Raw genomic sequence first — 27,978 nt, forward strand, 5'->3', positions numbered from 1 at the left:
TGAGCCAGACACCCGAACATACACACTTCTGTCCATACTGTCGACAGTGTGAGGTGTGAGGAGCATTCTTCATATAGTTCTGATCTCGCTCCATTGGACTTTTACCTGTTTGGTCCCTTTAAAGCAGCCCTAAGAGGATAAAAGTTTGCTTCTAATTAAGGCCTTGTTCACTCGGGCGTTAAAATCGAGCAAGGAGGTGAAATGTCGAAAAATTACAGTACTGTGCAAAAGTCTTAGGCACAATATTATATGTTTATCAGCCTGCATAATTATGTACAAAATCATTCAGTATTTCCATACATAACTTAGAAATTAATAAATAAATAACATTACAGGAAAATATATGCATGCCAGTTTTCAGATGCAAACAAAAAACCTAATGTACGCTCCTGGGATTTGCATAAAAATAGAAAGGAGTGACTGTGACAAAGTTACAGGAAGAACCCATATTCTCCAACTATTTACAACTATTTTACTTATGGTACTGTGCAAGAGTCTTGGGCACATACAAAAATATGGCATAAGCAAAAGATGCTTTCGAAAGCATTTCTGCATAAAAGAAACTTCTATAACGAGCAATAAAGAGTAAAAAAATAAACAGTCAATAATTGGAGTGAAAACTCATCAAATGAGGAGTTGTAGACAGATTTGTGCAGTTTTATAAGTCAAACAGCTGTTAGGTTTTACTGAGCTTGCTGGAGAATATGAGTTCTTCTGGTAACTTTGTCACACTCGCTCCTTTATATTTTTATGCAAATCCCAGGAGCGTACATTAGGTTTTTGTTTCCATCTGAAAACTGGTCTGTCTCGTACTATAGCCAGGCATATATTCTAATAATGTTATTTGTTTATTAATATTTAAGTTATATATGGAAATGTTAAATGATTTTGTACATAATTATGCAGACATGATAAACATGTATAACAAAATTGGTACAGCATATAACATGGTGCCTAAGACTTTTGCACAGTACTGATATACTGATACATTTCTGATTAAATCTACATGTTAAGGTTAAAATGATAAATCCAAAGTATTATGCAGTGTGTTTACAAACCCCATGTACTAGTACAAGTAGGTCATGGTCTGAATTCTTTTTTTTTTTTTTTGCTGTATTATTTTAAGACTACTGATGACCAAATCAACTGCTCTGTGCTTGTGTGTGCGTGTGTGTGTGTGTGTACACACCACAGAGATCATGGCTGGAGGAGTCCAGATTGTTAATAATAAGTACCTGAGCTATGCTCCCTGGATCAACTGGCAGGACATAGTAAGAAACAGCAGTGCTCTTATCGACATCAGGGACAATGGTCCAAAAGGTGGGTGTGTCTGAAAGTGACATCATCGAGGTTGTTATTCTTCTGTCAGTTTGAATGCTCATATTAAGGCTGTGTGCTGTTTGTTCACAGCGAAATGTCATCCTGATTGTGGCGATTACTGCTGGGGTCCGAATAAGGATCAATGTCAGATCTGTGAGTAGATTACCAATTTAATTTAATTTCAATTCAATTCAATTTTATTTATATAGTGCTTTTAACAATCGTCAATGTCTCAAAGCAGATTCACAAAATGAAAAGAAAAAGTGCGTATAGGTGAGGGGAGGATGTGTTTAGTTAATAATGAGATTGTGAGATAGTCCCTGATGAGCAAGCCGAGGGAGACGATGGCAAGGAAAAACTCCCCGAGATGGCAAGAGGAAGAAACCTTGAGAGGAACCAGACTCAACAGGGAACCCATCCTCATTTGGATGAAAACGTATAACAGAAATTATATAACGACATCATGTGTTAGGCTGCTGGAAGTTCAGTATAGCAGAATCCAGCTGGGGCTGGTCCTTCTCTGATGCCTCAAGATCTTCGCAGGGTTGACCTCTGTCTACTGAAGCTGCCACAATCTCCAGATGCCTCAGGATGGGTAGAGAAAGGAAGAACAGGTGGAAAAGAAAAGAATTAGCATAGATGCCGTTTAGGATATTAGCACTAGATGCATTTAGATATACTGGAGTACGAGGTTATGTGATGAATTACATGTATGGCAGATTTAAGAGTAGTGTCTTAAGTCTTCTTTTAAACTGATAGACTGTGTCTGAGCCCCGAACAATGTCTGAAAGGCTATTTTAAAGCTTAGGAGCTAAATATGAGAACGCTCTACCCCTTTTGTAGATTTGGATATTCTGGGAAGAAGTCCGGAGTTGTGCGATCTTAAGGAGCGTGGTGGATTGTAATGTGTTAAAAGACTGGCTAGATATGTGGGAGCTAAACCATTTAATGCTTTGTACTGTATGTAAGTAATGCTAGTTTGTAATTCTAAAATGAACAGGTAGCCAGTGCAGGAATAATAATATTGGGCTTATATGAGAATATTTTCTTGGTCTAGTGAGAACCCTGGCGGTTGCATTTTCTGTAGCTTGTTTATTAAGGATGCAGGACTACCTAGTACCTAATAATGCATTACAATAGTCAAGTCTGGAGGTCATGAATGCATGAACCAGCTTTTCTGCATCAGATATGAATAGAATGTTCCTAAGCTTGGTAATATTTCTAAGGTGGAAAGGGCTGTTTTTGTAATAATGGAAATATAAATTTTAATGGGAAAGTTACTGTCTAACGCCCAGGTCTTTCACTGTCGAGCTGGTATTAATAGTACATTAACTTATTTTGAGATGTATGGCGCTTTGACAGCAAGGTAACATTATAAAAGCATTTTAAGAGTGGATACTTATGCATAAATGATCTTGTTTCAACATTTAAGCAGGAAACACTATGCACTCTAGCATTTAGTCAAGTATGCACTTTTACGATATATTTGCTTTATGTGCAAACACAGTGAATGACGTACAATAATTAGCTGTCTAGGTCAAGACTAAGAAGTACGGATATGTTGGCAAAATGACATTATGCACTTCATGCTTCACCTGTAATTAATACAAACTGAACATTAGTCTTTACAGCACAAGTATCAAGTTAATATATTAAATATAATCACATGTATGTAATGATGAATTTGTAAAGTATTTGAATCATTGAGACACATTAACCTCTAAGTTTTCCTGCTCTGTGTGTGTCAGTGACTAAGACGGTGTGTGCGCCACAGTGTCACGGACGCTGTTTCGGTCCAAGTCCCCAGCAATGTTGCTACACTGAATGTGCAGGAGGCTGTAGTGGAACTAAGAACACCGAGTGCTTCGTAAGTGCCACCATTTCGGATTCTTTCTTCAAAAGTTTTTCTCAAAAGGGTTAAAGTGTAAAACGTACAGTATATTCCACACACTGTGTTAACCTGTTGTACACCCAAGAATCAACCCTATTCGCAAGACCACAGAAATCACACTCTGACCATGAGCATCGGAGTGAAATGACATAAAAATGGCACGGTTCAACTATAGTCAATCTGTTAACATGTTTTTTGCTGCAGGCATGCCAGCATGTGAAACATTTAGATGCATGTGTGCTTCAATGCCCACGGTCACTCATCTACAACAAGCACGCCTTCCGGATGGAACCCAATCCAGACGCCATGTACCAGTACGGTTCAAGGTGTTTGCAGAAATGCCCCAGTGAGTTCTAAGACTAAAGTCCCCAAACTAGCATTTTTTGTTGTTGTTGTTGTTGTTGTTTTGAGATTTTGAAATCCACGTGACTGCTTTTGCTGTAAGATGAGTCTCTCATTGAAAGAGGACATTACTCAGAACCTTTACAGTGGCTTATGTTAGGTTAGTTCTAACAGACAGTGGGGGGATTCATTTGTCTCATGTTACAAAAGGGATGCTGATAAACAGTATGTGCACAATTTTTACACTGCTGTTTGAAAATTTGTAAATTAAGTATTTTAACAATGAATGAATATGACAATAACTAATGACGCAGCATGAGCGACACTTTAATAAGGTGCTGGTGAGAATAAAAAAATAATAAAAGAAAATGGAAGCCACAAAATAAAGCTTAAGTAGAATAAGGATATCACAGATAGCTTTCCAGGCCTTCGATAAAGATCTTTATATTAGTAACAGACTTTATAAAGCAGATTTGTAGATTTATTTATTTTTTTGTAGAAATTGTAAATGTATTTTTTTTTTTTATATATATAGGTCATTTTGATTATTTTGATCACCATTTGTAATTTGATATTAGAGATTGGGGCCTCTACATCTCTCACTCTCTGACTCGGTCTTTCTCATAAACACGTACAGATCACTTTGTGGTGGATGACAGTGCATGTGTAAGTGCCTGCCCTCCTGATAAAATGGAAGTCGAGAAGAATGGTACGAAGCATTGTGAGCCATGCAATGGACTCTGCCCAAAAGGTGAAACACACTTTACACACAGTTAAATACATATAATTGACAGCACACAATAATAATAATAATAATAATTAAACTTCCTGTCTTCATCCGCCCCGCCCTCCAGTGTGTGAGGGTACAGATTCCAGTAAGAGCGACAGACAGACAGTGGACTCCAGTAACATTGACAGTTTCATCAACTGCACTAAGATCCAGGGCAGCCTTCATTTTCTTGTCATGGGGATTCATGGGTAAGCCTCTCCGACTACCCTTTTAGAGGAAATTCGTCGATACAGTGGCACTACAGCATTCTTTTAAGAAACTTGAATAAGATGAAATTTGAGCTTTATTGCCAAGTGGTTAAATATTAAAGCAGTTAAGCTCTAGTACGCAGTTGATTTATGAGAGGAAGTGAGTGGGCAGATAAAGAATGGGGCCTTTCTATTTAACATATCTGTAAATGGTAGTCTATTTTAAATTGGAGCGAGTAATATTAAACGGTATATTACTACTTTTTTTTGTGCTTTTTCCTGATGAGTTAAAACCTGTTAGAAAATCCTTGATGAGAACTGTAAATTATTCATAATACTTATTACAATTAATAGTTGTATATCTTTTTTTAGGGATGTCTTTAATAACATACCTCCTCTGGACCCTCAGAAACTCAAAGTCTTCAGCACTGTAAGGGAAATCACAGGTAATAATTTTATGTCACTAGTTATATACTGTAGTACGAGGGGCATTTAAATCAAACCAGGACTTATGATAAATTTTCTCATGAATGAAAGCGCAAAACCCGAAAGACATTTTTTTAAAAGAAGTCCGTACCTCCCGAAATGGCGATCCCATCATTGTGGCTCAGTGGTTCGGAGCCCACTGCAGTCTTTACTCTGAACCTTGTGGGCGAGTGGAAGGTCTGAACCTTGAAAATTGACAGATAACTTGTTGCCAACTTTGGGAAGAGACGCATATGTCCGTGGGAACTGTACACATAATCATTCATGATTACAGGAACTCACCTGGGAGTTGTTGCCATGTATTACTTCACTACAGGACATTTGCACATGTTTGGACCATCAAGGGTGTTCCTGTGAGGCCAGTGTTTTAGATATGAAGCAGGCGGTTGATCATGGCTCTGGCATACTGAGAAAACTTTCCACCTCGATGGTATCCAAGCACTAATGAAATACTGAGATAAGTGCATTACTGTAGCAGGTGATTATATAGAGAAATAAAGGGAGTTTAGAGTTTCTACACTTATCACCGCGTTCTGTTTTTCTGCACAATCCAAAGTCTCGGTTTGACTTGAATGTCCCTCATTTTGTGAAAGGTTCGTAATTGTTCTTTACTAAAACATTATATTGTATAGTATCTGACAAAAGGATTGACATAGCAATGTCAATGCACTGATTTACTATGAATAACTAAAATCAGTTGATTTTCTTGTATTTTTAACTTTCCTGGTTGGACCTTATTAAAGACTGTGATGTTGTGATGTGATGCTGTACTTTTATTTATTTAATGATTAGTTAAAGTAAAATTCATAATGGTCCATAGCCTTTACTGATTTTTTTATTGTGATTGTGTGTACTGTAGGAATTTTAAATATTCAGTCTTGGCCTGCAGAGCTGACGGATTTGTCAGTGTTCTCCAATCTCACTACTATACGTGGCAGAACACTTCAGTTGTAAGTGTGTGTGTTGTCTGTTTGTAACATCAGCAGTTGTCTGAGTCTAACTGCCATTTTATGTGTCTTGCTGTGTGCTAATAAAATTAAATTACAACTGTTTTATGCTACTGTAGCAGTGTGTCACAGACAATGCATGCATCTTATCTGTGTTTATTTTTATATGTGTTTTTTTCCTGTGCATCCCTCCACCTCATCCCACCTCACCCACTTCCCCTAACTGTGTAACCGCAGCTCAAAGAGGTATGTAACGCCTGCTCTAAACCCGCCAAACTGCATGGCTTCCTAGGAAATCCTCCCTCTTTCTTTATCACTTCGATATATCTCTGGTACACACAATGGTGTCATTTTCTTCTTTGGGTGTCACATTATGACAGCAATATGAAAATGGAGCCGAATGCCTTTGATGGCATTAAAATAAAATGTAGCGGATAACATAATGCTGCATTTCGGGGAGAAGTTTAGACTTGTAAGGTTGAAAAAAAAAGTGTAGCTTTCAAAAGGCTTTTAGGAAAGTACATCTGTGGATGCACGGTGTACAATGATTAATTCATCGCTCTGTTTAAATTCGTTTGCATGTGTACTTTTGAACAAGCTGTTTATATGCACAGTAGAAACCATAACCTGTTAAAAATCCCAGTTAAATGTAATCAGAACCATGTTTATGTGCACATAGACTGGCATTTAGTGCAGATGCTATTATAGCAATGAGACAAGCATACAATGTGTACTGTAGATCATGTTCTATAAATGTTGAAAACAGACATTCTGATATCTTAAAATGTCTTTAAATCCTCACCAAACACAAGGCAGGAAGGTGTACATAAGAGGATTAGTGCCACAATGAAAAATATTTGAGTTCTGACTTTAAACTCATTCTTTTCTCAAAATTTTGACTTTTTTCCCCTCAGATTATTTCAATCTAGTAGTGCATATAAACATTTTTAGAATGTTTGAGCCTTACACTTAAGTCCCACTTTCTCATGATTTTGCTCCACTTGTCACGAGCAGTTTTTTTTTTTCCTTTGCTCAATGTTTTTGTTTCGTGTTCTCCATCTTGGCTCATCTTTCTTTATCAGACCCTTCTCCCTGTTGGTGATGAAGGTGGATTCTCTGACGTCTCTGGGGTTGCATTCTCTACGGGAGATCAGCGACGGCAGCGTGTACATCAGCAATAACACTAACCTATGTTACCAGCACACCATAAAGTGGCAGCAGATTTTCACCCGCAGAAAAACCAAGGGTCAACGATTCCCAAACGATATCAAGTTCAACAAGCCAGCAAGCCAGTGTGGTAAAATGATGACGTTTTTGCAAACAATGACTTCCTCATCTACGTTGCGTTCACGAGTCATGCGGTGTACTCAGCCTGTGTGCATGTTTGCTTTGTGCGTTTATAGAGGCGGAGGGTCACGTGTGTGATCCGCTGTGTTCAGACTCAGGCTGTTGGGGCCCCGGACCGGAGCAGTGTCTTTCCTGCAGGAATCACAGTCGCCAGCAGACCTGTGTGGCCCAATGTAACATCTTGTCTGGGTCAGTGTGTGTGCTTAGATTGATTACATTGATCATCGGAACTTTTCTGTAATAACACATTTGTGTCTATAGTATAAAAAAATCTCATGTTTATGTGTTTGCAGGGAGCCACGGGAGTTCATCGGTCCGGCTGGAGAGTGCCGTGCCTGTCATCCTGAGTGTCTACCACAGGAGGGGCGGGAGACCTGCAAAGGAAAGGTACACAGGAATGATAGGGGTCCATTCAGGTTTCATGTGGAGGCAAACAGGATTTAAGACACACCAAGGATGTGTTATAATTATATATACACTACAATGCCACAGCCAAACCCAGATTTCTGTTTAAACAAAGGTATAATATAAACATCTTTGCCCAGAGGACACCATCGCTGTTTGAATTATACAAGAAAGAAGACGTATTTCATAAGCACAAACTGATAGAGTACAAAACAAACACAAAAATACAACTTACAACCACTTTCTCTAAAATATAGATTGACAGGAAAACCCCAGCTACTGTGTGTAAGTATTGATGATTGATGTTCTTGTTATGGAATGAAGATGCAGGCAGATGCAAGTGTAGATGATGTATTATATAATGTGCAAACAAAAAAAACAAAGCAAAACAGCAACCACGAACATTAACAATACATGCGGTACGTGGCAAAAGTCATGAAGGAGTAAAACTGTGTACATATGACAGATGACAACTACAACAAAAGCCTGCCTGAGCCAGTGAAAACCAGACCTTAAGGGATAAGACACAGGTATGAGTGTTCAGTGAGGCATGTGACTTGGTCTTGTGATGTCCTGGGGATGATGGATAGTGTAGTTCCGCACCCTTTGGTGCTACCAGGACAGTTAACTGAATTATTTGTACTGTATTCTAAACTTAGACTTATAGTCTATTGTGTAAATAATAAAATAGAATGAAATTCTGTTTGGGACCATTACAGACCCAAAGTTGATTACTTTACTATAACAGCAATAGTTCTTATGTACGGGAAAGAATTAGGGCCATCATACTGTAAAAGAATGACGTTTTTCTCAGTATTGGCAAAATGCTGTTGTTTAAGTACGGAAGAAGATTAGGGCCACGATAAAAAAAAAGTGTCTTTGAGTGCTGACTTTTTTCCTCAGAATTCTGACTTTTTTTCTCAGAAAGCTTCACCTAATAAAAAAAGTCAGAATTCTAAGAAAAAAAGTCAGAATTCTGAGAAAAAAAGTCAGCACTCAAAGACACCTTTTTATCGTGGCTCTAATCTTTTTCCGTACTTAAACACCAGCATTTTGCCAGTTTAATGTGATGGAATGTTCACAAAACAATGTCCTCCATTGTAAAGTTAATTTTAAACAATGCCCGACAATGACACTACTACTTTTGCAAGAAAACTTAAAGTAACAGCTTTGCCTAGAACACTAGAGACTTCTTTCCAAAATGCTTCAAATTAACAGTTGCACAGTTTTAAATTGATTTATGCAGAGCGTCTGTGCTACAAAGGCACTGTGTAATTTAGTTACTACAGAAAGGATGTGAGGTACTAGAACAATACAATGCATATAAAACTTGTCTAAGTTTTAAATAGTAACAGTAAAAAAAATACTCCACATAAAAAAATTGTGAACTGTAAAATTGTGTATGAATGAGTGAGTGATTTTACACACACACACACACACACACACTATTAAAGATTTATTATTTATATCAATATTAAACATTCATTTTTCCGCCAATATCAAACATAAACTTGCCGTCAATATTAAAAATAAATGTTGCAATTTGATGTATGGTACCAGAGTTAGCTTAAAGTTCATTTTTATCTTTGTTCTGGTAAATGCTGAGGATAACACATCTGAAGAGAATAAAAACTACTTATATCTTATAGTATACTTACTGTATATGACTTATAAACTTAAATAACTATTTATACTTACTACATTCTCTCTCTTTCCCTCTCTCTCTCTCTCTCTCTTAATGCATTTTGACCTGCGGCATTGTTTATTCACCTCGGGTCTATTTTCCCTTTATGATCATTTGCCAAACTCATTACTATGTCCCATTAACAACATCATAGATTTTCCTAACTGAGTCAGAAGGGGACATTGGTGATAGCAAACAGCTCAGTGTTAAATACATATGGAAGTGTATTTACTTTTTGTCCCTTTTGTACATGATGAAATATGACCTGCGTTATTTTTCCCTTTGATGTGGTGACCATAGTTCAGATTCCATACACACCAAAGCCTGTGTATTTTCCACTGTTTAGATGAGCACTTTAATGTCAATACAGAAACACCCTGAACACTCTCTCTCGGTGCTTGTGTGTGTCAGTTGTTTTGTGTTGTTCCATGTTTCGCTTGTTGCTCATGGTTGCGTTCACAACATGTTCTTTATTGAGAAAGAACAGTATTTTAAAAGAATCTGTTATTTATGATTTCTTTGATGGGTTTATGACTTCCTGTGATGGTTCTGGTAAGATGGTGGATGCTTAGACTTTGTGGTACTCATATCACCATGCACTCCTTTGTATGGTATTGTAGTGTAGAGTATTATATTGTATTATATTATATTGTATTGCATTGTATTCAACCTCTATTTAAGGTTGATTTGGAAAAAGGCTGCCAAAGGGTAAAATGTAAAACCAAATGGAAATGTAATAATGAAATTCTAACAATATAATTTTAATAATCCACCCACACTCAATGTAATGTCCTCAGCAGGCTCTAAAGACCTGCCAAACTGGATTTGCTACCTTTTGGCTTCAACCTGCTCGTTGTGTAATAACGCATCGCTAACACGCCAACAGGATTACAAATTTCAGTTTTACTTGTTTACACTGGTACAGGTGCTGACAGACTGAGCTGCCATAAATGGTCCATGAAATAATCATACACCCCTCCTTTGTGTGTGTTTTTGATTGTAAGGGAGCGGATAAGTGCGAAGTATGCGCTCACCTAATGGATGGTCCCCATTGCGTGTCCTCCTGCCCTTACGGGGTGACCGGAGAAAGGGGACAGACCATCTTTAAGTATGCCGATAATACAGGACACTGCCAGCCCTGCCACCAGAACTGCACAAGCGGGTAAGCTCGCTGCATATCCATATCCAGGCCACGGGTTTTCATTAGGTGACTGATCCTAATACTTATGAGACATCATGATGCCACATTAGGAGTCCCTGTACCGTTAATGTTAAACCTTTTCATGTTACTGCATATCAGATGCTTTTCTGTGGAGACGGTATACATTGCCTGCAGTATACTGTACTTGAGAGTGGATGAAAATATAACTTTGTTAGCATTTATTTATTTAGATTTAAATTAAGGGTTTTTGCTACGTTTGCTACATAAATGTTTTAAAGCAAATATTCTTGAAAATGGTTTTATGTGAATATGAAATAAGAAGAAGACTTATCCATTTTTTTAAAGATGCACTGGGCCGTCTTTACGAGACTGTATGAACGCACGTCTAGCAGCGGACAGGTTAGTAGCTCCCTCTACTGGTACCAAACCAAAATGTGCACGCATAACATTGTTAAATATTAATTCTTTTGACTTTTAGTTTGCGTCTAAAATCCTTTATTCTTTATAATGTGCCTGTCTGTTCTCAGTCCTCATATTGCAGCTATAGTGAGCGGAGTGTTGGCTGGTCTCATCTTGTGTTTGGCAGTCGTAGTGATGGCGCTGCTGTACCGTCGTAGCATGGCCATCCGCCGCAAGAGAATACTAAGGAGATACCTGGAGAGTGGCGAGGTGATGACACACGAGTACTTGAATAGATCTCTGACGAACAACATTTATCTTTTTATTATGCAAATCATTTTTAAATTTTTCATAATGTTTCCACATTAAAAAGGGATCAAATGGCCCTCTCCATATACAAGTCCATGAGGCTTATCGATTGCACTTTTAGTAGCACTAAGTGTAGTATCAAGCAGGATGGGGCACTTTACACAAACTTACATACATTGTATGAGAAATGTGCAAGTATATTGACACGCAGAATTGTAAGTACATAGAACAATATAAACTCCCTGACCAGAAAAAAAGGTTCAGGAGGATTAAATTATTGGCCTGTTTCAAGCAAAGACAATTACTCACAATTCTTATACCTGAACAGGGTGTACCCCGCCTTGTGCCCTAAGTCGCTGGTTGTCTGGAGTCTATCCCAAGAGACTTAAGGCACAAGGCAGGATACACAGGGTGCCAGTCCACCGCAGGGCACACATTTATACAAAATGGGAGCGCCAATTAGCCCAATCTGTCTTTGGGTTGTGGGGGGAACCGGAGTACACTATGAAAACCCACCAAGCATGGAGAGAACAAGAAAACTCCATGCACACAGAGGCAGGAATCGAACCTGGCTAGGAATCGAAACCAGACCCTGGAGGTGGAAGCCGACAGTGCTAACCCTGTGCCGTAACTGAAAGTTAAGACTTGTGGTCAGAATTTTTTTTTATAAATGACCATGAGCAGAGATTACTTCAAAGCTTGGGGAAGTTGCATTATAAAATTAATTAACAGTAGAAATCACAGCTATATTTAATAAATTAAGGTAGGAGCATTTCTACACATGCAGTGTAGCTCACAGGATTGAGACGAAACAACTGTGTGGCCATAAGGAAACCACTTGTTAGTAAGGAAAATCTGAAAAAAAAAAAGGGTTCAGTTTGGGTGGGAGCATAATAAGTTGAAATTGAAGCAATGGAAAAAGTCATGTGATCTGATGAGTCCAGTTTAACCCTACTTCAGAGTGACAGGTGCATCAGTGTAGGAAGGAAAGCGCATGAAGCGATGCACCCATCATGTTTGTTACCCACTGTACAAGCCTCTGGAGCAGTGTTATGATCTGAAATTGCTTCATTTCGCTTTAACGTTATGTGCCATTAAAATTAAGTCAGCTGATGATCTGAACCACAATCTCCTGGTTATCCTTTAATGGAGCTTTTCTTCCCTGATGGTACAGCAATACTCTAGCACTCAAATTGTGAAAAAGCGGTTCCCTTTCAGTCGATTCACTCGGTACAACACATATAGTATGGGATATCACGCCCTCTCGTGTCCTGGCTGAAGCCACCTTTATTCACGCCGTAAAGGCAGGCAAACCTGTGGTGACGTAGGTGTAGCCCCGCCTACACCTATAAACCATCGTCGCCACGGTTGACCCTCAGTTCTTACGCTCTTCACCTCGCTGTGAACACCTTTTCCGTAGAGTTTTCTAGGTGCTGCTAGTAAACTCTACGTTTTACGTTACACGACTGGGCTTAAAATCAGCTTAACTGCTCTTGTTGGCGTTAGCGACAACAGCCTTATTTTGGTGAGTCGTCTACCCGCGGGGCGCTGACTTTTAAGTTCTCTGTCAGTCAGAACATTAGCGACATCTCAGTTAGTTGGCTTCTGTTTAGCTGTGCTAACAGCGCTAGCTAGTATGAGCATGGATGCTACTGTAGCTAAGAAGAGGTCCGCTGTTCGCCCCTGTCCTCAAGAGTGCGGCTTCTTCTTGCACGAGAAGGACCAGCACGAAGCGTGCCCCGTCTGTCTGGGGATTCTCCATGCTAGGAGAGCTCTAGCTGAGCCAGAGTCATGTGCGCTTTGTCGCCAGCTCCGGCGTTCAACGCTGGAAAGACGGGTCACGTTCGTGGAAAGGACCCTGGGGAGAAATACAGTCGCTCAGCAGGACCCCCTCCTTTCCGAATCAGCAGTCCCAGCTTCGCCTGTGTCTGCTGACGAGGAATTTCCGTCAGAGGTCCCCGCACTTAGCTGGGCGGACCAGATGGAGTATCTCGAGGGGTCGGAGGACCGTGGGCTCTCCTACAGCGCTGGCCAGCAGCCAGGCATCGAGCAGCATGCTTTCGAGGGCGATGACGTGCTCGACATCGGCCTAGAGTTACAGGGCTTGTCGGAGGACGAGCATGAAATTTTGCCGCCTGCTCAGAGCTCCGCTGCTACTGCGTTAGCCGCTCGGGACGACACTTCATTTTTTGCTCTCTGCCGCCGAGCGGCCGAGAAGCTGGAGGTGGAGTGGCCCTCCCCGCAGCCGGCTCAAAAACCGTCTAAACATTGTAGATTCTCCTCTGCCCAGCTGGAGAAGATTTACCGCGCTCAAGCGGGCACTGCTTGTGCGCTCAACTCCGCTACGCTGCTTCAAACATATCAAGCAATGTGTTTGGCAGAGCTCGGCTCACTGGTGCCTCAGGAGAGCCCGTTCTGCGCGCTGCTTAACGAGGTCAGGACAGCGACAGACTACATTTTGCGCATGTCTCGTTGTGCGGCTCTTTCCCTCGGGAGAGGGATGGCGAGCGCAGTGGTAGCACAGAGGCATTCATGGCTCACGCTCTCTGACATTCCAGATAGAGACAGGGCTGTCTACTTGGACGAACCGCTGTCTGCTGAGGGTTTGTTCGGCCAGTCACTCGATGCCATTCAGGCAAAGTTTGACTTCAGAAGGAAACAGGCCGAAGCGTTGCGAGACATCATTCCGCGACGAGAGGTGAAGCCCAAACAGGCTCGAAGTATGACCACTCCGCGACCACCTCATAAGAGACCACCGCCGGCAGCTAGCTCGAGCTCTCGACCGGTGAAGCAACAGCCTCCCAGGCAAAACCCACGGCAGTCGGCCTGGGGTATGGGCCCCCCACCGGGCGTCCGAAAGGATTCAGCGACTAGGAGGAGGAATCCTCACTCCTCCTAGCTCAGATTTTAAAGAGAGAGGAGCTCTGGCAGCAGGGAGACACTGTTTCTCCTCTCTCAATGCCGCCCAAAGAGGCCGCTACGTTATGTTCAGGAAATCAGTCCCAAACGGCGCTGCACTTCCCTAACACAGTCTCCCAAGCACAATCCCCCCCTCACACACAAGTGTTTATGTTCGAGTTATGAACCCCAGTTGGGGTGTATTAAAAAGTTCTCAGGGACTTACAGCAAGTACCCGCGATGTTTACAGTGTGATTGCCCCAAAAAATGGTGCATTTTGTAAACCATGTGAATGTTACATTATTAAAACCAATAAAGATTTTTCCTGTTTACAATGTTGCAAAACAAAAAAGCCCGGTGCCATCGATGAGGCTGCACTCTGGCGGAACGCCAGGGGGCAGCAGACCCCTTTCAGAAATCAATGCGGGCCGGTTGGCGTCCCACGTTCTCGAGTGGCGCGCATGCGCAGTCTCGACATGGGTGCAAAACACAGTCGCTATGGGATACCGACTACAGTTTCGCATAAAGCCACCGCGCTTCTCTTCCATAATCAACACCGAGGTGTCGGACGACGCCGCAGCGGTGCTTCGGGAAGAGATAAATTCTCTTATGAGCAAAAGGGCGATTCAAGTGGTGCCTCCTTCGGAAGCGAACTCAGGTTGGTACAGCCGGTATTTTGTCGTTCCGAAGAGGGTGGGTGGACTGCGTCCTATTTTGGATCTGAGAATATTGAACACGTTTCTAAGAACGTACAAGTTCAAAATGTTTACCCTGAGGCAACTGCTAAATGCAATAGGCCCGGGAGATTGGTTGACTACGATCGATCTCACAGATGCTTATTTTCATATAGCGATCTTTCCGCGCCACAGAAAGTTTCTGAGGTTTGCATTCGAGGGCGTGGCCTACGAGTACCTAGTGCTGCCGTTCGGCCTGTCACTAGCTCCCCGAACGTTCACGAAGTGCGCCGAGGCGGCGCTGTCTCCTCTTCGGGAGAAAGGCATTCGCATATTAGCCTATTTAGACGACTGGGCACTAATAGCGAGCAGGCAGAGAAACAGACAGCACTAGTTCTGTCTCACATTCAGACTTTAGGGTTCTCAGTAAATATGCAGAAAAGCTCACTGACTCCGAGTCAACAGTGTTCATTCCTGGGTCTGGAGATATGCTCCGTTATCAGCCGAGCACGTCTCTCAGAGCGCAGAATAGCCGCGTTTCAGCGCTGCCTTGCTCTGTTTCAGTTGCAACACAAACTTCGTTTCCGGGTGTTTTTACAACTAATGGGAATGATGGCGTCTATGATCACTGTGGTGCCTCTCGGGCTGTTGAACATGCGTGCGTTTCAGCGCTGGGTGCGCTCTCACCGCCTATGTGCGGCGCGCCGCCTCAACAGGAGGCTGACGGTGACACCGTCATGCATGTCAGCCCTTCTGCCCTGGAGGGAACCCAGGCTATTACGTCAGGGCTCTTCGATAGGCAGGGTATCGTTTCGCAAAGTGGTGTCAACAGATGCCTCCCTCAGCGGCTGGGGCGCTCTGTGCGACGGCTCCGCGATCAGGGGGGCGTGGTCACAGGAACAACGCAGGCTTCACATCAACTATTTGGAGCTGTTAGCAGTGTTCTTAGCCCTGAGACATTTTTGTCTGGTTCTAACAGGCCATCATGTTCTGATCAGGACAGACAATACAACAGTAGTGTCGTATATAAACAGACAAGGGGGGACTCGTTCACTTCCCCTGCTGAAATTATCTCATTCTCTATTGCTATGGTCCAGTGTTCATCTTCTGTCACTCAGGGCCACTCACATTCCAGGGCACCTGAATTTGGGGGCGGACCTTCTATCCAGAGGGGGCCCGCTTGTGAGGGAATGGAGATTACACCCATGGGTGGTAGCTCAGATTTGGGAGCGCTTCGGCAGGGCAGCAGCGGATCTTTTTGCATCCAAAGAAAATGCTCACTGCCCACTATTCTTCTCCTTAACAGATCGCAATGCCCCACTGGGGATCGATGCGCTGGCACACTCATGGCCCCAGCTCTATTGTATGCTTTCCCTCCGGTAGAACTGATTCTGCCTGTCACAGAGAGGGTACGTCAACAGGGCCTGTCACTAATCCTGGTGGCACCTCATTGGCCGGCGAAGTTGTGGTACGCGGAGATAGTCAGCCTGCTAGCAGCAGAACCATGGAAACTTCCTCTCCTCAGGGACCTTCTGTCTCAGGCAGGGGGAGAGGTAGTGCACCCGCGTCCCGAGCTGTGAAACTTGCACGCTTACCTGTTGAAAGGTCCAATTTGTTAGCAAAAGGGCTTCCTCCGAATGTGATTGAGACAATCCAAAAGTGCTCGGGCCTCGTCTACTAGAGGTTTATATGCTTACAAGTGGCGAGCATTTGAGCAATGGTGTCAAGAACATAATGTTCTTCCATTTCAGTGCTCCATGGTGGAGATTTTGTCTTTTCTACAAGAACTATTAGAGAAAGGCCTTGCCTTCTCTACTATTAAAGTGTACTTGGCGGCTATATCAGCCTGTCATGTTGGTTTTAAAGGAGTGTCACCAAGGGCTCATCCGCTGGCAGTACGATTTTTAAAGGGAGTGCGACGTCTGCGACCCACTACGAGGTCCAGTGTTCCGTCTTGGGATTTATTGTTAGTGCTCGAGGCCCTCTGTGGTCCTCCTTTTGAGCCAGTTGAGTCTATAGATATGAAAATTCTTTCATATAAGACGGCACTTCTTCTTGCTTTAGCGTCTGCTAAACGAGTGGGCGATCTCCACGCTTTGTCCGTGCATCCATCCTGTACGCAGTTTGCTGCTAATGGGTTAAAGGTTACTCTACGGCCGAACGCGGCCTATGTACCGAAGGTCGTTTCCACTGATTATAGCTCTATGGTCTTTGACCTTTATAGCTTTTTCCTCCTCCTTTTTGCTTCTGATGAGCAGAGAAAATTGCATAATTTGTGCCCCGTACGTGCACTACGGGTGTACATGGACCGTACAGTAGATATGCGCTTATGTGATCAACTGTTTATCTGCTTTGCCAGTCCAGTTAAGGGTAAAGCGCTGTCTAAACAGCGGCTTTCCCATTGGATTGTGGAGGCTATTACACTAGCTTATAGTAGCAAGAGTGTCCCATTGCCTCTGGGTGTGAAAGCACATTCAACGAGAGCTATGGCAACATCATGGGCTCTGTTCAAAGGAGTGTCTGTGGGCGAGATTTGCGCGGCAGCCAGTTGGTCCTCACCACACACTTTTGTCCGGTTCTACCGACTTGATATAACGGCCCCCTCGGTGGCTCATTGGGTCCTCTCTGCGGGGTCCATGATGCAGTAGAGTAGCTATCAGGGTTCTTGTGACTAACTTTGATAGATACTCGGCGGGGCGTGAATATATGTCCCATACTATATGTGTTGTACCGAGTGAATCGACTGAAAGGGAACGAATGGTTATGACTATAACCTCTGTTCCCTGAAGGAGAGGAACGAGGTACAACACATTGCTGCCCCGCCTCATAGTTACGCTCGGCGAAGAGCGGCTATCGAACTGAGGGTCAACCGTGGCGACGATGGTTTATAGGTGTAGGCGGGGCTACACCTACGTCACCACAGGTTTGCCTGCCTTTACGGCGTGAATAAAGGTGGCTTCAGCCAGGACACGAGAGGGCGTGATATCCCATACTATATGTGTTGTACCTCGTTCCTCTCCTTCAGGGAACAGAGGTTATAGTCATAACCATTCGTTCTGATAACATGAGGAATCATATTCACACATCTGAAAATATAAAAATATTTGAGTGTGCAGCTACACAATAATGAAATAAACAGCATGTAGCCTGATACTTTTTATCCCCCCCTAACTGTCCTCCTCTTCTCTTATAGAGCATCGAGCCACTGGATCCCAGTGAGAAAGGAACAAAAGTTCACGCTCGCATCTTAAAAAGTTCAGAGCTACGCAAGAGCAAACTTTTGGGTTCAGGAGTCTTTGGTACTGTCCACAAGGTCTGAACACTTCTACCATATTTGCGTGTTCTGATATGATTTGATTAGTTGTGTTGTTGAACATGCGTTGCAAGACTTGCTTTTGTATTAGGCTCTGTTTTGTGTAAAAATGTATATATTTTGTGGAAATAAAGTTGTCTCCTTTACTGTGTCCTCAGGGTTTCTGGACACCTGAAGGTGACTCGGTGAAGATCCCTGTTGCTATAAAGACCATTCAAGATCGCACCGGGCACCATAGTTTCACCGAGATTACTGATGTGAGACTCTTATCTCTCCTGTAGACACTGAGTAGTATTGAGCTGTAGGAGGTGATAAAGCTCTACTGTTTTTAATGGGTGCAAACTATTGGCACATTGCAATTCATCCTGAAGCAGTATTAAATTCTTAAACCTGTGATTGAATCAGCAGTTAATATTAATGCACTTCTTTTAATACTGTATTTATCCATAGTTACACATGAACTTACACAATGGCTGGTATTGCAGAAACCCCACACAAACAGATTTTTTTTTTTAATTATTTGTTGATGAAATAAAAATTAACTGTAAATATACATTTTTATTTAGGAATTATGAATGAATAATGAAAGTGCATTGCCATTTACACCTTAACCTGTTTAAATTACATGACATTATGGTATATTATCCAGAGTTAAATTTTAATCTCTTTACATCTAAGGATTAAGGGCCATGCATAAGGGCCCTACAGTGGCAACGTGTTAGAGCTGGGGTTTAAATCTTGCACCTTCTGATCATACTCCATTCTGAGTTCAATACTGGCTCAGTATTTAGCCCACTGTTCTGCCAACTTTATTCACTCCATGTGTCCATGTATACACAGCACATGCTGTCTATCGGCAGTCTGGATCACCAGTATATCGTGCGCTTGCTCGGAATCTGTCCTGGACAAAGCCTGCAGTTGGTTACCCAGCTCAGCCCTCAAGGCTCCCTGCTGCAACATCTGCGGCAAAATGCAAACAATCTAGACCCGCAACGCCTCCTCAACTGGTGTGTGCAGATAGCCAAGGTGAGACTTATGGTGTCATATAAAACTGAAATAAATGTGTAAAATCAGGTATGTGGATTGAGTACATAAAGTATGTTAAACCTGTGCCTGTGATTTAGGGCATGTACTACCTAGAGGAGCATCGGATGGTCCATCGGAACCTTGCTGCTCGTAACGTGCTGCTGAAAAGTGACTACATTGTGCAGGTTTCTGATTTTGGCGTTGCAGACTTACTCTATCCTGATGACAAGAAATCTCTCTACAAGGTATTTAGTTTGAGTTTGAGTCTATAAAATATACACTGACTTCCTGTTTAAAAAAATAATAAAAATTACTCTTTAGTGAAACAAATGGCTCCAATTAACCTCCAATACTGTCCTAATGATTGGGCGGTTCTTTTTAGTTTTAGATTTCATTTTGTATACTTTTTTATTGGTCAACTGTGGCTACTTGGGTGGTTAAAAAAAGAAAACAATCAAAAATAAATAGATGAAGTGTAAAACATAGTATAGTAACATACAGTTTGTTAAGTAACATCATCATTTTAACCACAACAGAAACAAAGGCACAATCACTGCCTATGAAAACAGACAGAGAACGCACTTATGTTGCAGCTAACTGTCTGCTTATTCTATTTAGACTCCAATAAAATGGATGGCATTAGAGAGTATCCTGTTCAGGAGATACACACACCAGAGTGACGTCTGGAGTTATGGTAAGTCGTGATGATTTGCGGATCATACTACATGCTAAAAAATCTCTACATTTGTGTGATCCATCCTGGATAAGAGACCTCAGATTTTCCTGTGTTCTGCTGTGGCAGGTGTGACAGTATGGGAGATGATGACACATGGGGCGGAGCCGTACACGTCTATGCATCCTAACGATGTCCCGGGTCTTCTGGAGAAGGGCGAGCGTTTGGCTCAACCACAGATCTGCACCATCGATGTCTACATGGTCATGGTCAAGTGTAGGTCACATGCTTTTATCTCATGCATACAAAGAATAACTCTTATATTTTATATTTACAATTTACCCTCTACATTTTACAAGAATAAAGAAAGTATAACTAACGAATATGCAAAGATCCAAAGTGGCACAGTTATGTTTAAATTCACACAGTAACCTATGATTTATTCTAGCATAACAACATCTAACTTATGGCATGAACCAGTGATAAACAGGTGCAGATGATGACAGATGATGACAGATGAAAGCACTTTCATATAAAGCTGTAATTTGCCCTTGTAATTACAACTACTGTCATAAAATGATATAGCTAAAATTTAGTGACTTCAAACATTACACAGTGGCACATACAGGACAACATGTGAAATCAGTGCTTTGTTTTTATTTATTTAATTAATTTATTTACTTCTTTCTTTCGTTCTTAAGGCTGGATGATTGATGAGACCATCAGGCCGACCTTTAAAGAGCTGGCTAATGAGTTTACCCGAATGGCAAGGGATCCACCCCGATACCTTGTTGTCAAGGTTAGATCCTTGTGAACAACTTCAATTATCCTTTATCTAACCCTCCTAAATGTATCCTACATCATGTACTACATCGTGCCTCTTTAACCCAATGCAGAAGGATCAAAACAGTGCTGCGGCAGAAGAGAGTCATGTGCGTGAGCCTAAGCTGGTGGAGGCTGACCTTGATAGTGAGGATGATGAGGTGTTAGATGATGGCTTCCCCTCTCCTCCACTCCAGATGTCTCCAACGAGGAGTCACTCTCGAATGCGTATGGGCTCCTATAGGGTGAGGTTTAAATGATCTCTGATTTGTTTGTTTGTACCTCGACTGTGATATTGCTTTCATACATCAGTAGTTGTAGTAGATGGTAAGTTTGCGCTTTGAAAAATTAAACAACTTCGCTATTTTTTTTTATGTTGCAGAGTGCCTCAGGCCAAAATATACCCATGGGATATCTGCCCATGTCTGCAAGTACCGGGGATGATCTCAAACAGGTCAGACACTACTATGTTACACACTTTGAACACTATAAGATGATGTTGGCATGCACCATGCTGTCTTGTTCTGTATCATGTTCTGTTCACTCCTGTTCACCTAAAGCATATAATGCAGGGAATAAAACATGATTGTTGATGTTATTTCATTCCAAAATTCCTTCATTTCAAGTTTTTGGCTTTCATCTTCAGGGCAGTCCCTGTACCTGAGCAGTTTCAAGACTTACGCTGTCTTGTTCTGTATCATGTTCTGTTCACTTCATAGCATCACAGCTATGCTGTATCCAGCAACACAGCATGACCTCGAGTGTGATATTGCTTTCATAAATCAGTTCCACAACTGACACTGAATACTTTACAGTATTATCAACAGTTTATGATTTGGTTCCTTATTTGGCCAGTTACCCTATTATGCTGGTTAAAAGTCCTGTTAATCTCATTAGTTTCTCTTTACATTTTGACTTATTCCACTTTAAAATATCAACTTTGTTAACTTCCCGGTACTGGTGTTGAAACCCAATTAATGTTAAATGGAAAGCTAGTGTGCTAGGATGTACATTCCATTGTCACACACACCAAGAAGTGCCCTTGATCAGGGGTTGAAGACAGATTTAAAATTTAGGAGCTAGTCAGCTTTGTCGCCATTGACAAAAGAACCCTAATAGTTCAGATGCAATTCGGAATGACTTAGAAGCAGTTGCAGTTAAACCTTGAATTGTGAGCATAATTTCTTCCAAAGCGTGCTTGTATATTAAAGTGAATTAATTATATAATTTAGAAATAATGGAATCTCTGATGACCACAGCCTTGTTCCACAGGCCCAAAATATTCATATAAAAATGATTCATACAAAATATGAAGTAAAAATAAAACAAATTAATCTGCACTTTCCCTTCGAAAAAAAGGCTGTTAGACAAGGGGAAAAAGCAGGATTAGGGGGGCTACTATGTAGGATGACATTCACACACACACACACACACACACACACACAAATGGAATTAATCCTAAATAGATTCATCTCCCGCACTGCTCCAGCCTTTTAATCTTTTTTTGTCGTTGTTGCAGTACAGTTACTAAAGAACAGTCACTACAATTGGACACCAAATTATTTTAAAATGCTTTGTGGTCACAATGGTATAGTAAATATTATACACGGATGGAGTGACGCACGTGCACTGAGACTGAGCATGGGACGATTACCCACAATCCCATGGCGCGAGTGAGAAGAATCATTGGCTCAGTTGTGATCACAAAGGCAAAGTGTATACGTACTACAGTACTCGTATATCAGTTACTCACTCGTTTAAACGGTTAAGAAAAATAAACAAATTTCAAGACTAAGTTACTCGTAATCCTACGTTCCACTGTATTGCGATGACAATGTTATCTGTAAAATGTGTTTTCTTGCTGAAAGTACTTATATGACCAATATGGAGAGATACATATAGTTGTTACATATAGTTGTAAGCTTTTCTTTCGAACAGACTGCTCGGTCGGAACTAACTAAATGTGTAATGCACATTACGTAATAAGCAATATGGGATTATTAATCAGCACTGTGTTTGCACCGCAGATGTGGTCCCAGAGGAAGCGTGTAGGCTCGGCGAGGACAACATCCGAAAGCTCCGAAGGCAGGGGCACCATGTTGGATATGGAAATCTGCGAAATCACCTCTCAGACAGGAAGCCTACGCAGGGGATACAGCCGAGGAGACAGCGCTTACCTGTCCAACTCTGTGTCTGTCACATCTGATCCATTTTCATCAGGAATAGAAGGGGCTGAGGAGGACCCAGATGGGTATATTCTACCAAGAAGCAATCACTCAGGACCAGGTTACTTGTTCTTGCAGATTTCTTTGCCTTCTGATTTGGCAAACTTTGATTTGTGCACATATCCTAACATATTTTGCTTTTTTTTATTGGTAATGTAGTGCCTCGATCCAGTTCTGGGGGCAGCCTTCTACACAACAGGGCATCGAAAACCAGCAGGGGTCAACCTCAGGCTGTCCCAGATCCATCACAGGAGTATGAGTTGATGATCAAACAGCCTGCTGTACCTCCTCACTCACCAGGACACAACAGTGGAAACATCTTGGCCAATCTTCCTGTCTTTCAAAAATCTCCCAGTGCTGATCCTGTGACCTGCAGTAGCAGTCTTTTACCACAAGAGGCTGTCCAAACACAAAATGACAGTAGCAATGAAAATGAGCACATGTCTTTGCTAGGTTCAACAGACAATGAGAAAGCATCTGAGAAAGGGCTGTGTGAAGATAGTACTGATGGGGGCACAGGTCCAGGGCAGGGCCAGCCACGGCAGGCTGTGGTTAAGTACGAATGCATGGACATAAGAAATGAACCGACGTTAGAAAAAGGCCACACCCGCTCACACAAACCTAGAGAAGAAGGGATCTACCAGAATACTTATGAGCTACCTGTTTCAAAGGGAGACAACAGAAGGAGCTGCAAGGCGGATGAGGACAAAGCCATCACCGATGAGCCGGACGAATACGAGGACATGAATTCATGCGGGAAAGCTCGTGCATCAGACGTTCGGCTCGAGTACCAGAACTTTCCAACTAAGGGGAGAATGGTGTCAGGAGAAGAGCCGCACAGAGTCACAATGAGAGCCTTCCAGGGTGTGTGTGCTGATGTAGATGAAGAGAACAGCAACATGTCTTTCGACAACCCAGACTATTGGCACAGCAGACTCTTCCACAAACCGGATGCTGTATGCACATAATAACACTTTAGTGCAGAAGTCCTAAACTGAGGCAGCTGGTTTGCTCACCAGGGACCTAATCTGAAAAAGTATGGCTGTACGCTGTTTCTTAACCATCAGGATTTATAAACTGGCAAAAAAAAAAGTACTGTCTCACCCATACTCTTGTTCATTGCTTTGATTTGCAGTTAAACTGACCTTCTCTTAGGATTCAGTATATTCGTGATGAAAGTTATAATAATGTTAATGAAGATGTTTAAGTCTCTAATCAGAGTTTAAGCTGGGGTTAGTGATTTTTTTTTTTAATCAGATCTCTTTGTAATACATGGAGTAAAAAGTCCTTACATTTTGGCAGCTGTCAATAAAATATCTACATAGTGAAGAAAAAATAAAAACGATGTCAGTCTCCGGAAAAATGGATCACTAACATGCGAGTGATCTGCCTGTCAGTCGTATGTTCTGTTAAATCAGCGATTTATACTACCATTTACAAAACATCTTGCCCATGCTCAGTTCCACCCATATGTAATCTCTTGTTAGTAGTGACATTACAATACAAGTTATCTGTCTATTTTGTGCTTAAAAGTGGTGTATTGGTGATGCAGAATAGACAATGTTTGATGTGAAGCATTTCTTTCATTAGCATTCGCCATGTTGGGGAATGGTTGTAAAGTGTGAAATTGTATTGTTTTCTTCTGTAACATGACTCAGGCTATAAAGACTATTAAGCTGGACTCTGGTATAAACATCTGAATTTAAGTGTATGGTTCAAACATTATCGTGATATACACTAAGTTGTTACTTCTTTACATTCTGCCTGTGTGAGCACTGTGAGATAGACATTAGAACTGTTCATACAACATCACACACATCTTTGTATCTTCTGAACCCAGGCACACATGTACAGATCCATCTGCGGCATTTGTACATACAAAATGTATGAGAATGAAATCAGGACAAAGTTTTATACACAAGACCCAAGGTTTCTACAGGTTTTATCAAGCTATATAATACTGCCAGTACAGTATAGGGGAGGCCGACTGGGTGTGTGTGTGTGTGTGTGTGTGTGTGTGTGTGTGTGTGCAGTTACATCAAATGCATGAAGTGTAGCGTTTTGAAGTTTCATAAACTACCATGTTTATATGTTTTATATGTAATGTAATGCCAAGTTTTGATAAATTTATATTTTTGTCCTTGTTTTCCTCACACTCACTGTCGATATAGTGTATGAATAGAATTTTTTTGAATGTTCATAAAGTAAAATGTAAATTTCTATATATTTTTCTGTTTTCTGTCAGAGAATTAAAAGGAGATCTTAACATTCATGCTTGTGGCCTGTATACCTAAATAAATACATTACTAATTTGACATTATGTGTTGTTCTTTTTTAGTTTTGTCATTCAGAAGAGATCATATAGGCTACTTGGCTTTTTTTTCTTAAATGGTAGTTGAAAGCTTTAGCTAGCAATAATTAATCAATCATAAGTTGTTAATGTTAATTATTTAGTTTGAGCCCTTAAACACAGCAGCCAGTTACCACTTTTTAACAACTTTTTAGTTATTAACCACTTTTCACAGGTTTAAAGCATCTTCACAGCTGACCTGTTGGGGAAATTAAAAATCCCTCTACAATTTAACATCCTCAATGTCTTTAGATCACATAAGTCCGGTTTGGTGGCGATCGCATAAATTTCCTAAGCGGAATATATCAAAATCCAATGTGTGCATTTTGCAATTGACTCAAAATAACTGACTTCCTGTTGAGTTGAGCCCATGACATGCAGTGCGAAAGTTGTTCGGCTCAATGAGCTCTAAATGTGTACCAGGTTTATAACATAGAAATTTGTTCATTTAAGAAATTTGTTTGTCATTTAACTGAGGAAAAAAATCAGGAAGGAGGAAAATACTTTTTGGCGGAACTGAATAGTTAGATGGACAGAGGGGGGCAGGCAGTGTTGTGTGTAAGGCGTTAGAGTATTCAGATTACTTTTTTGATGTAACGCGTTAGGTCCACCATTGGAGTGATTCCCAATCCATTAGTGTGTGTGTGAAAGTCATTCTACAAGCCCCGCCCCCATAACCCGCCCCCCCTGCTGTTATACCCCTATCTCACCTATGCGGTTTGACTATGCGAGGACCGACGTGCGGAAAGATGGTAACCTAATCACAGTAACAAAACTCGCGGTAAATCATGATGAACCTTACTTATGGCCCGTTACAAACTCCTGTCACCGTCTTCCCGCACCAAAGCCTGCATGTTGATCTCGTATACCTCTGTGGGAAGAGTCGCAGAGCTTCCAAGCATGAAGAGCACACGGAAGATGTAACTACGGAAGATGTAACTGAGGGAGAAGAGTTCCTCCAGGTGATCAAGCACCTCGTCCAGGTCTACTGATGACTGGATGGATTTCCTTCCTCCAGCTGTGGGCAGAGAATTATAGTCATGTCCTCAGTAGTCATGTGCCTAATATTTGTACATCATAATTGAGTCTTTAAAGTGTTTGTGTTTTTTTCTCACCTGTGTGGTTGCAAGCTGCTGCATTTGGAAGGAGACCATCTGGTCATAGATCATAGGTAACTGTTGTCTCTGGTACAGGACAAACTTGAGAAGTTCACAGATGAATCTGTAACAGGCATAGTGTTTCATGTTCCCTGGAAATACCACGTCCACGCGGCTCTCCTCTCCAGCCCTGCTCGCGATCTTCTCATCACCACTCACACACACGGCCTGCTGTGCAGACACTCGGCTGTAGTCAGACTCCTGCTGTCTCATCATGTGAAAACCTGCAAGTCAGAAACGTATTTCATTTAGTTTAAAATATTTTTTTGTTTAAAATAGCTGTTAGTTTTTAAATAGGAAGAAAAGCACTGGTTCAGTTTTACTTAGTATTTTTGTTTCAGTACCGATCCCATCAAGAATTACAATACTTTTCAGAGCCAGAGACACTAAAGGTTTATGGTTGAAGAAATGGGTTAGAAAACTTCTGGTGATGAATGTGTTAGAGGCCGGATAACTTAATATTTAAAGATAAATCTAAATCTGATTTCTAGGTTGGGTCAAAGGTCAGGAATGGTAAGTATGATTAGTTTTTTTTTACTTGCCTATAACTTACAAGCAGCGTACATTCACGTTTAAGGAAATGTCTGAGACAAAATACATTCAAGCCAAGTGGAAAAAAAGGCCATAAATTAAAAATGTTTAAACCAAAGCAACTCTAACTTTAAAGCAACTTACATTCAAGTGTCAGAAAGATTCTAAAAACATACCATATTAAATTTCTATTCCTAGTCCAAAATTTATGCCACTGTCTGCCTGCAAATTGTTGCTTGTGAACCTAAACAGCTCCAACTTTTAACATTACAAAGTTTACAGTTGTTTTTGAAGACATTATTAACTACAAGAGAAAAATCTTCATTGTGTGATTTTCACACTGAAACAAATTAAATAAGAAAACTGTATTTGCTTTAATGCCTCAATAAACAAACTGACATTAAAGGAAACAAGACACTGAAATATTAAAACTATTTAGGAGTACAGTGGTACCTTGAATTACGGGCATCATTAATCCGTAAGAGGGCTCGTATTCCAAAATACTCGTAAACCAAATTGAATTTTCCAATAAGAAATAATAGAAAATTTTATTATTCGTTCCACAGCCCAAATAAAATAAATACATAAAAATAATTAACACGAAATATTAAGTAAAAATAAAATAAATTAACCTGTACTTTACCTTACCTAAAAAAAAAGTAAAAATAAATCCCGACAGACAAGCGTTCTGTTTATGCATGCAGACGCTGTGTACGTGCTAGTGATGCGCAGGTCGGGTATTTTTCCAACCCGAAGGCGAAAGTAGGAGGGGTCTGTGTGTGTGTGTGTGTGTGTGTGTTATAATGAACAGTACATGCGCGCTGTACACACATGCATACAGACACAAAATAAAATATGTTTTGCGCACACAGACATGGTCACAGTTTTATAGTAAACAGTACACGCGTACACAGATGTTGATTATACCACTAAGAGACGAGCACTAAGACCCAGCAGGGGAGACGATCTCCCACAATTCTGCAGCGCAAGAGAGAGAAAACCCATTGGCTCCGTTGTGATGACGTGACGTGATGTCGGT

At 41.3% G+C, this 27,978-nt stretch overlaps 1 protein-coding gene across 1 annotated transcript in view; it reads left to right on the forward strand.

Moving 5' to 3' along the window:
* The window catches only part of erbb3b (erb-b2 receptor tyrosine kinase 3b), a 41,092-nt gene extending 15,876 nt beyond the window's left edge, over positions 1 to 25,216 (forward strand). The window contains exons 4-28 of the mRNA XM_053482629.1: positions 1,195 to 1,320; positions 1,411 to 1,473; positions 3,069 to 3,187; positions 3,416 to 3,557; positions 4,191 to 4,304; positions 4,408 to 4,531; positions 4,904 to 4,977; positions 5,877 to 5,967; positions 7,047 to 7,261; positions 7,368 to 7,500; positions 7,605 to 7,698; positions 10,405 to 10,562; positions 10,908 to 10,961; positions 11,090 to 11,231; positions 18,036 to 18,155; positions 18,314 to 18,412; positions 18,996 to 19,181; positions 19,280 to 19,426; positions 19,800 to 19,875; positions 19,984 to 20,130; positions 20,556 to 20,653; positions 20,751 to 20,921; positions 21,059 to 21,130; positions 22,704 to 22,962; positions 23,061 to 25,216. Coding sequence (XP_053338604.1) covers positions 1,195 to 1,320; positions 1,411 to 1,473; positions 3,069 to 3,187; positions 3,416 to 3,557; positions 4,191 to 4,304; positions 4,408 to 4,531; positions 4,904 to 4,977; positions 5,877 to 5,967; positions 7,047 to 7,261; positions 7,368 to 7,500; positions 7,605 to 7,698; positions 10,405 to 10,562; positions 10,908 to 10,961; positions 11,090 to 11,231; positions 18,036 to 18,155; positions 18,314 to 18,412; positions 18,996 to 19,181; positions 19,280 to 19,426; positions 19,800 to 19,875; positions 19,984 to 20,130; positions 20,556 to 20,653; positions 20,751 to 20,921; positions 21,059 to 21,130; positions 22,704 to 22,962; positions 23,061 to 23,869 — 3,833 coding nt within the window. The 3' untranslated portion in view covers positions 23,870 to 25,216. The remainder of the gene's footprint in view (positions 1 to 1,194; positions 1,321 to 1,410; positions 1,474 to 3,068; positions 3,188 to 3,415; positions 3,558 to 4,190; positions 4,305 to 4,407; positions 4,532 to 4,903; positions 4,978 to 5,876; positions 5,968 to 7,046; positions 7,262 to 7,367; positions 7,501 to 7,604; positions 7,699 to 10,404; positions 10,563 to 10,907; positions 10,962 to 11,089; positions 11,232 to 18,035; positions 18,156 to 18,313; positions 18,413 to 18,995; positions 19,182 to 19,279; positions 19,427 to 19,799; positions 19,876 to 19,983; positions 20,131 to 20,555; positions 20,654 to 20,750; positions 20,922 to 21,058; positions 21,131 to 22,703; positions 22,963 to 23,060) is intronic.
* Positions 25,217 to 27,978: the final 2,762 nt, after the last annotated feature.

Source organism: Clarias gariepinus, chromosome 22, assembly GCF_024256425.1.
Source record: "Clarias gariepinus isolate MV-2021 ecotype Netherlands chromosome 22, CGAR_prim_01v2, whole genome shotgun sequence".
Lineage (NCBI taxonomy): Eukaryota > Metazoa > Chordata > Actinopteri > Siluriformes > Clariidae > Clarias > Clarias gariepinus.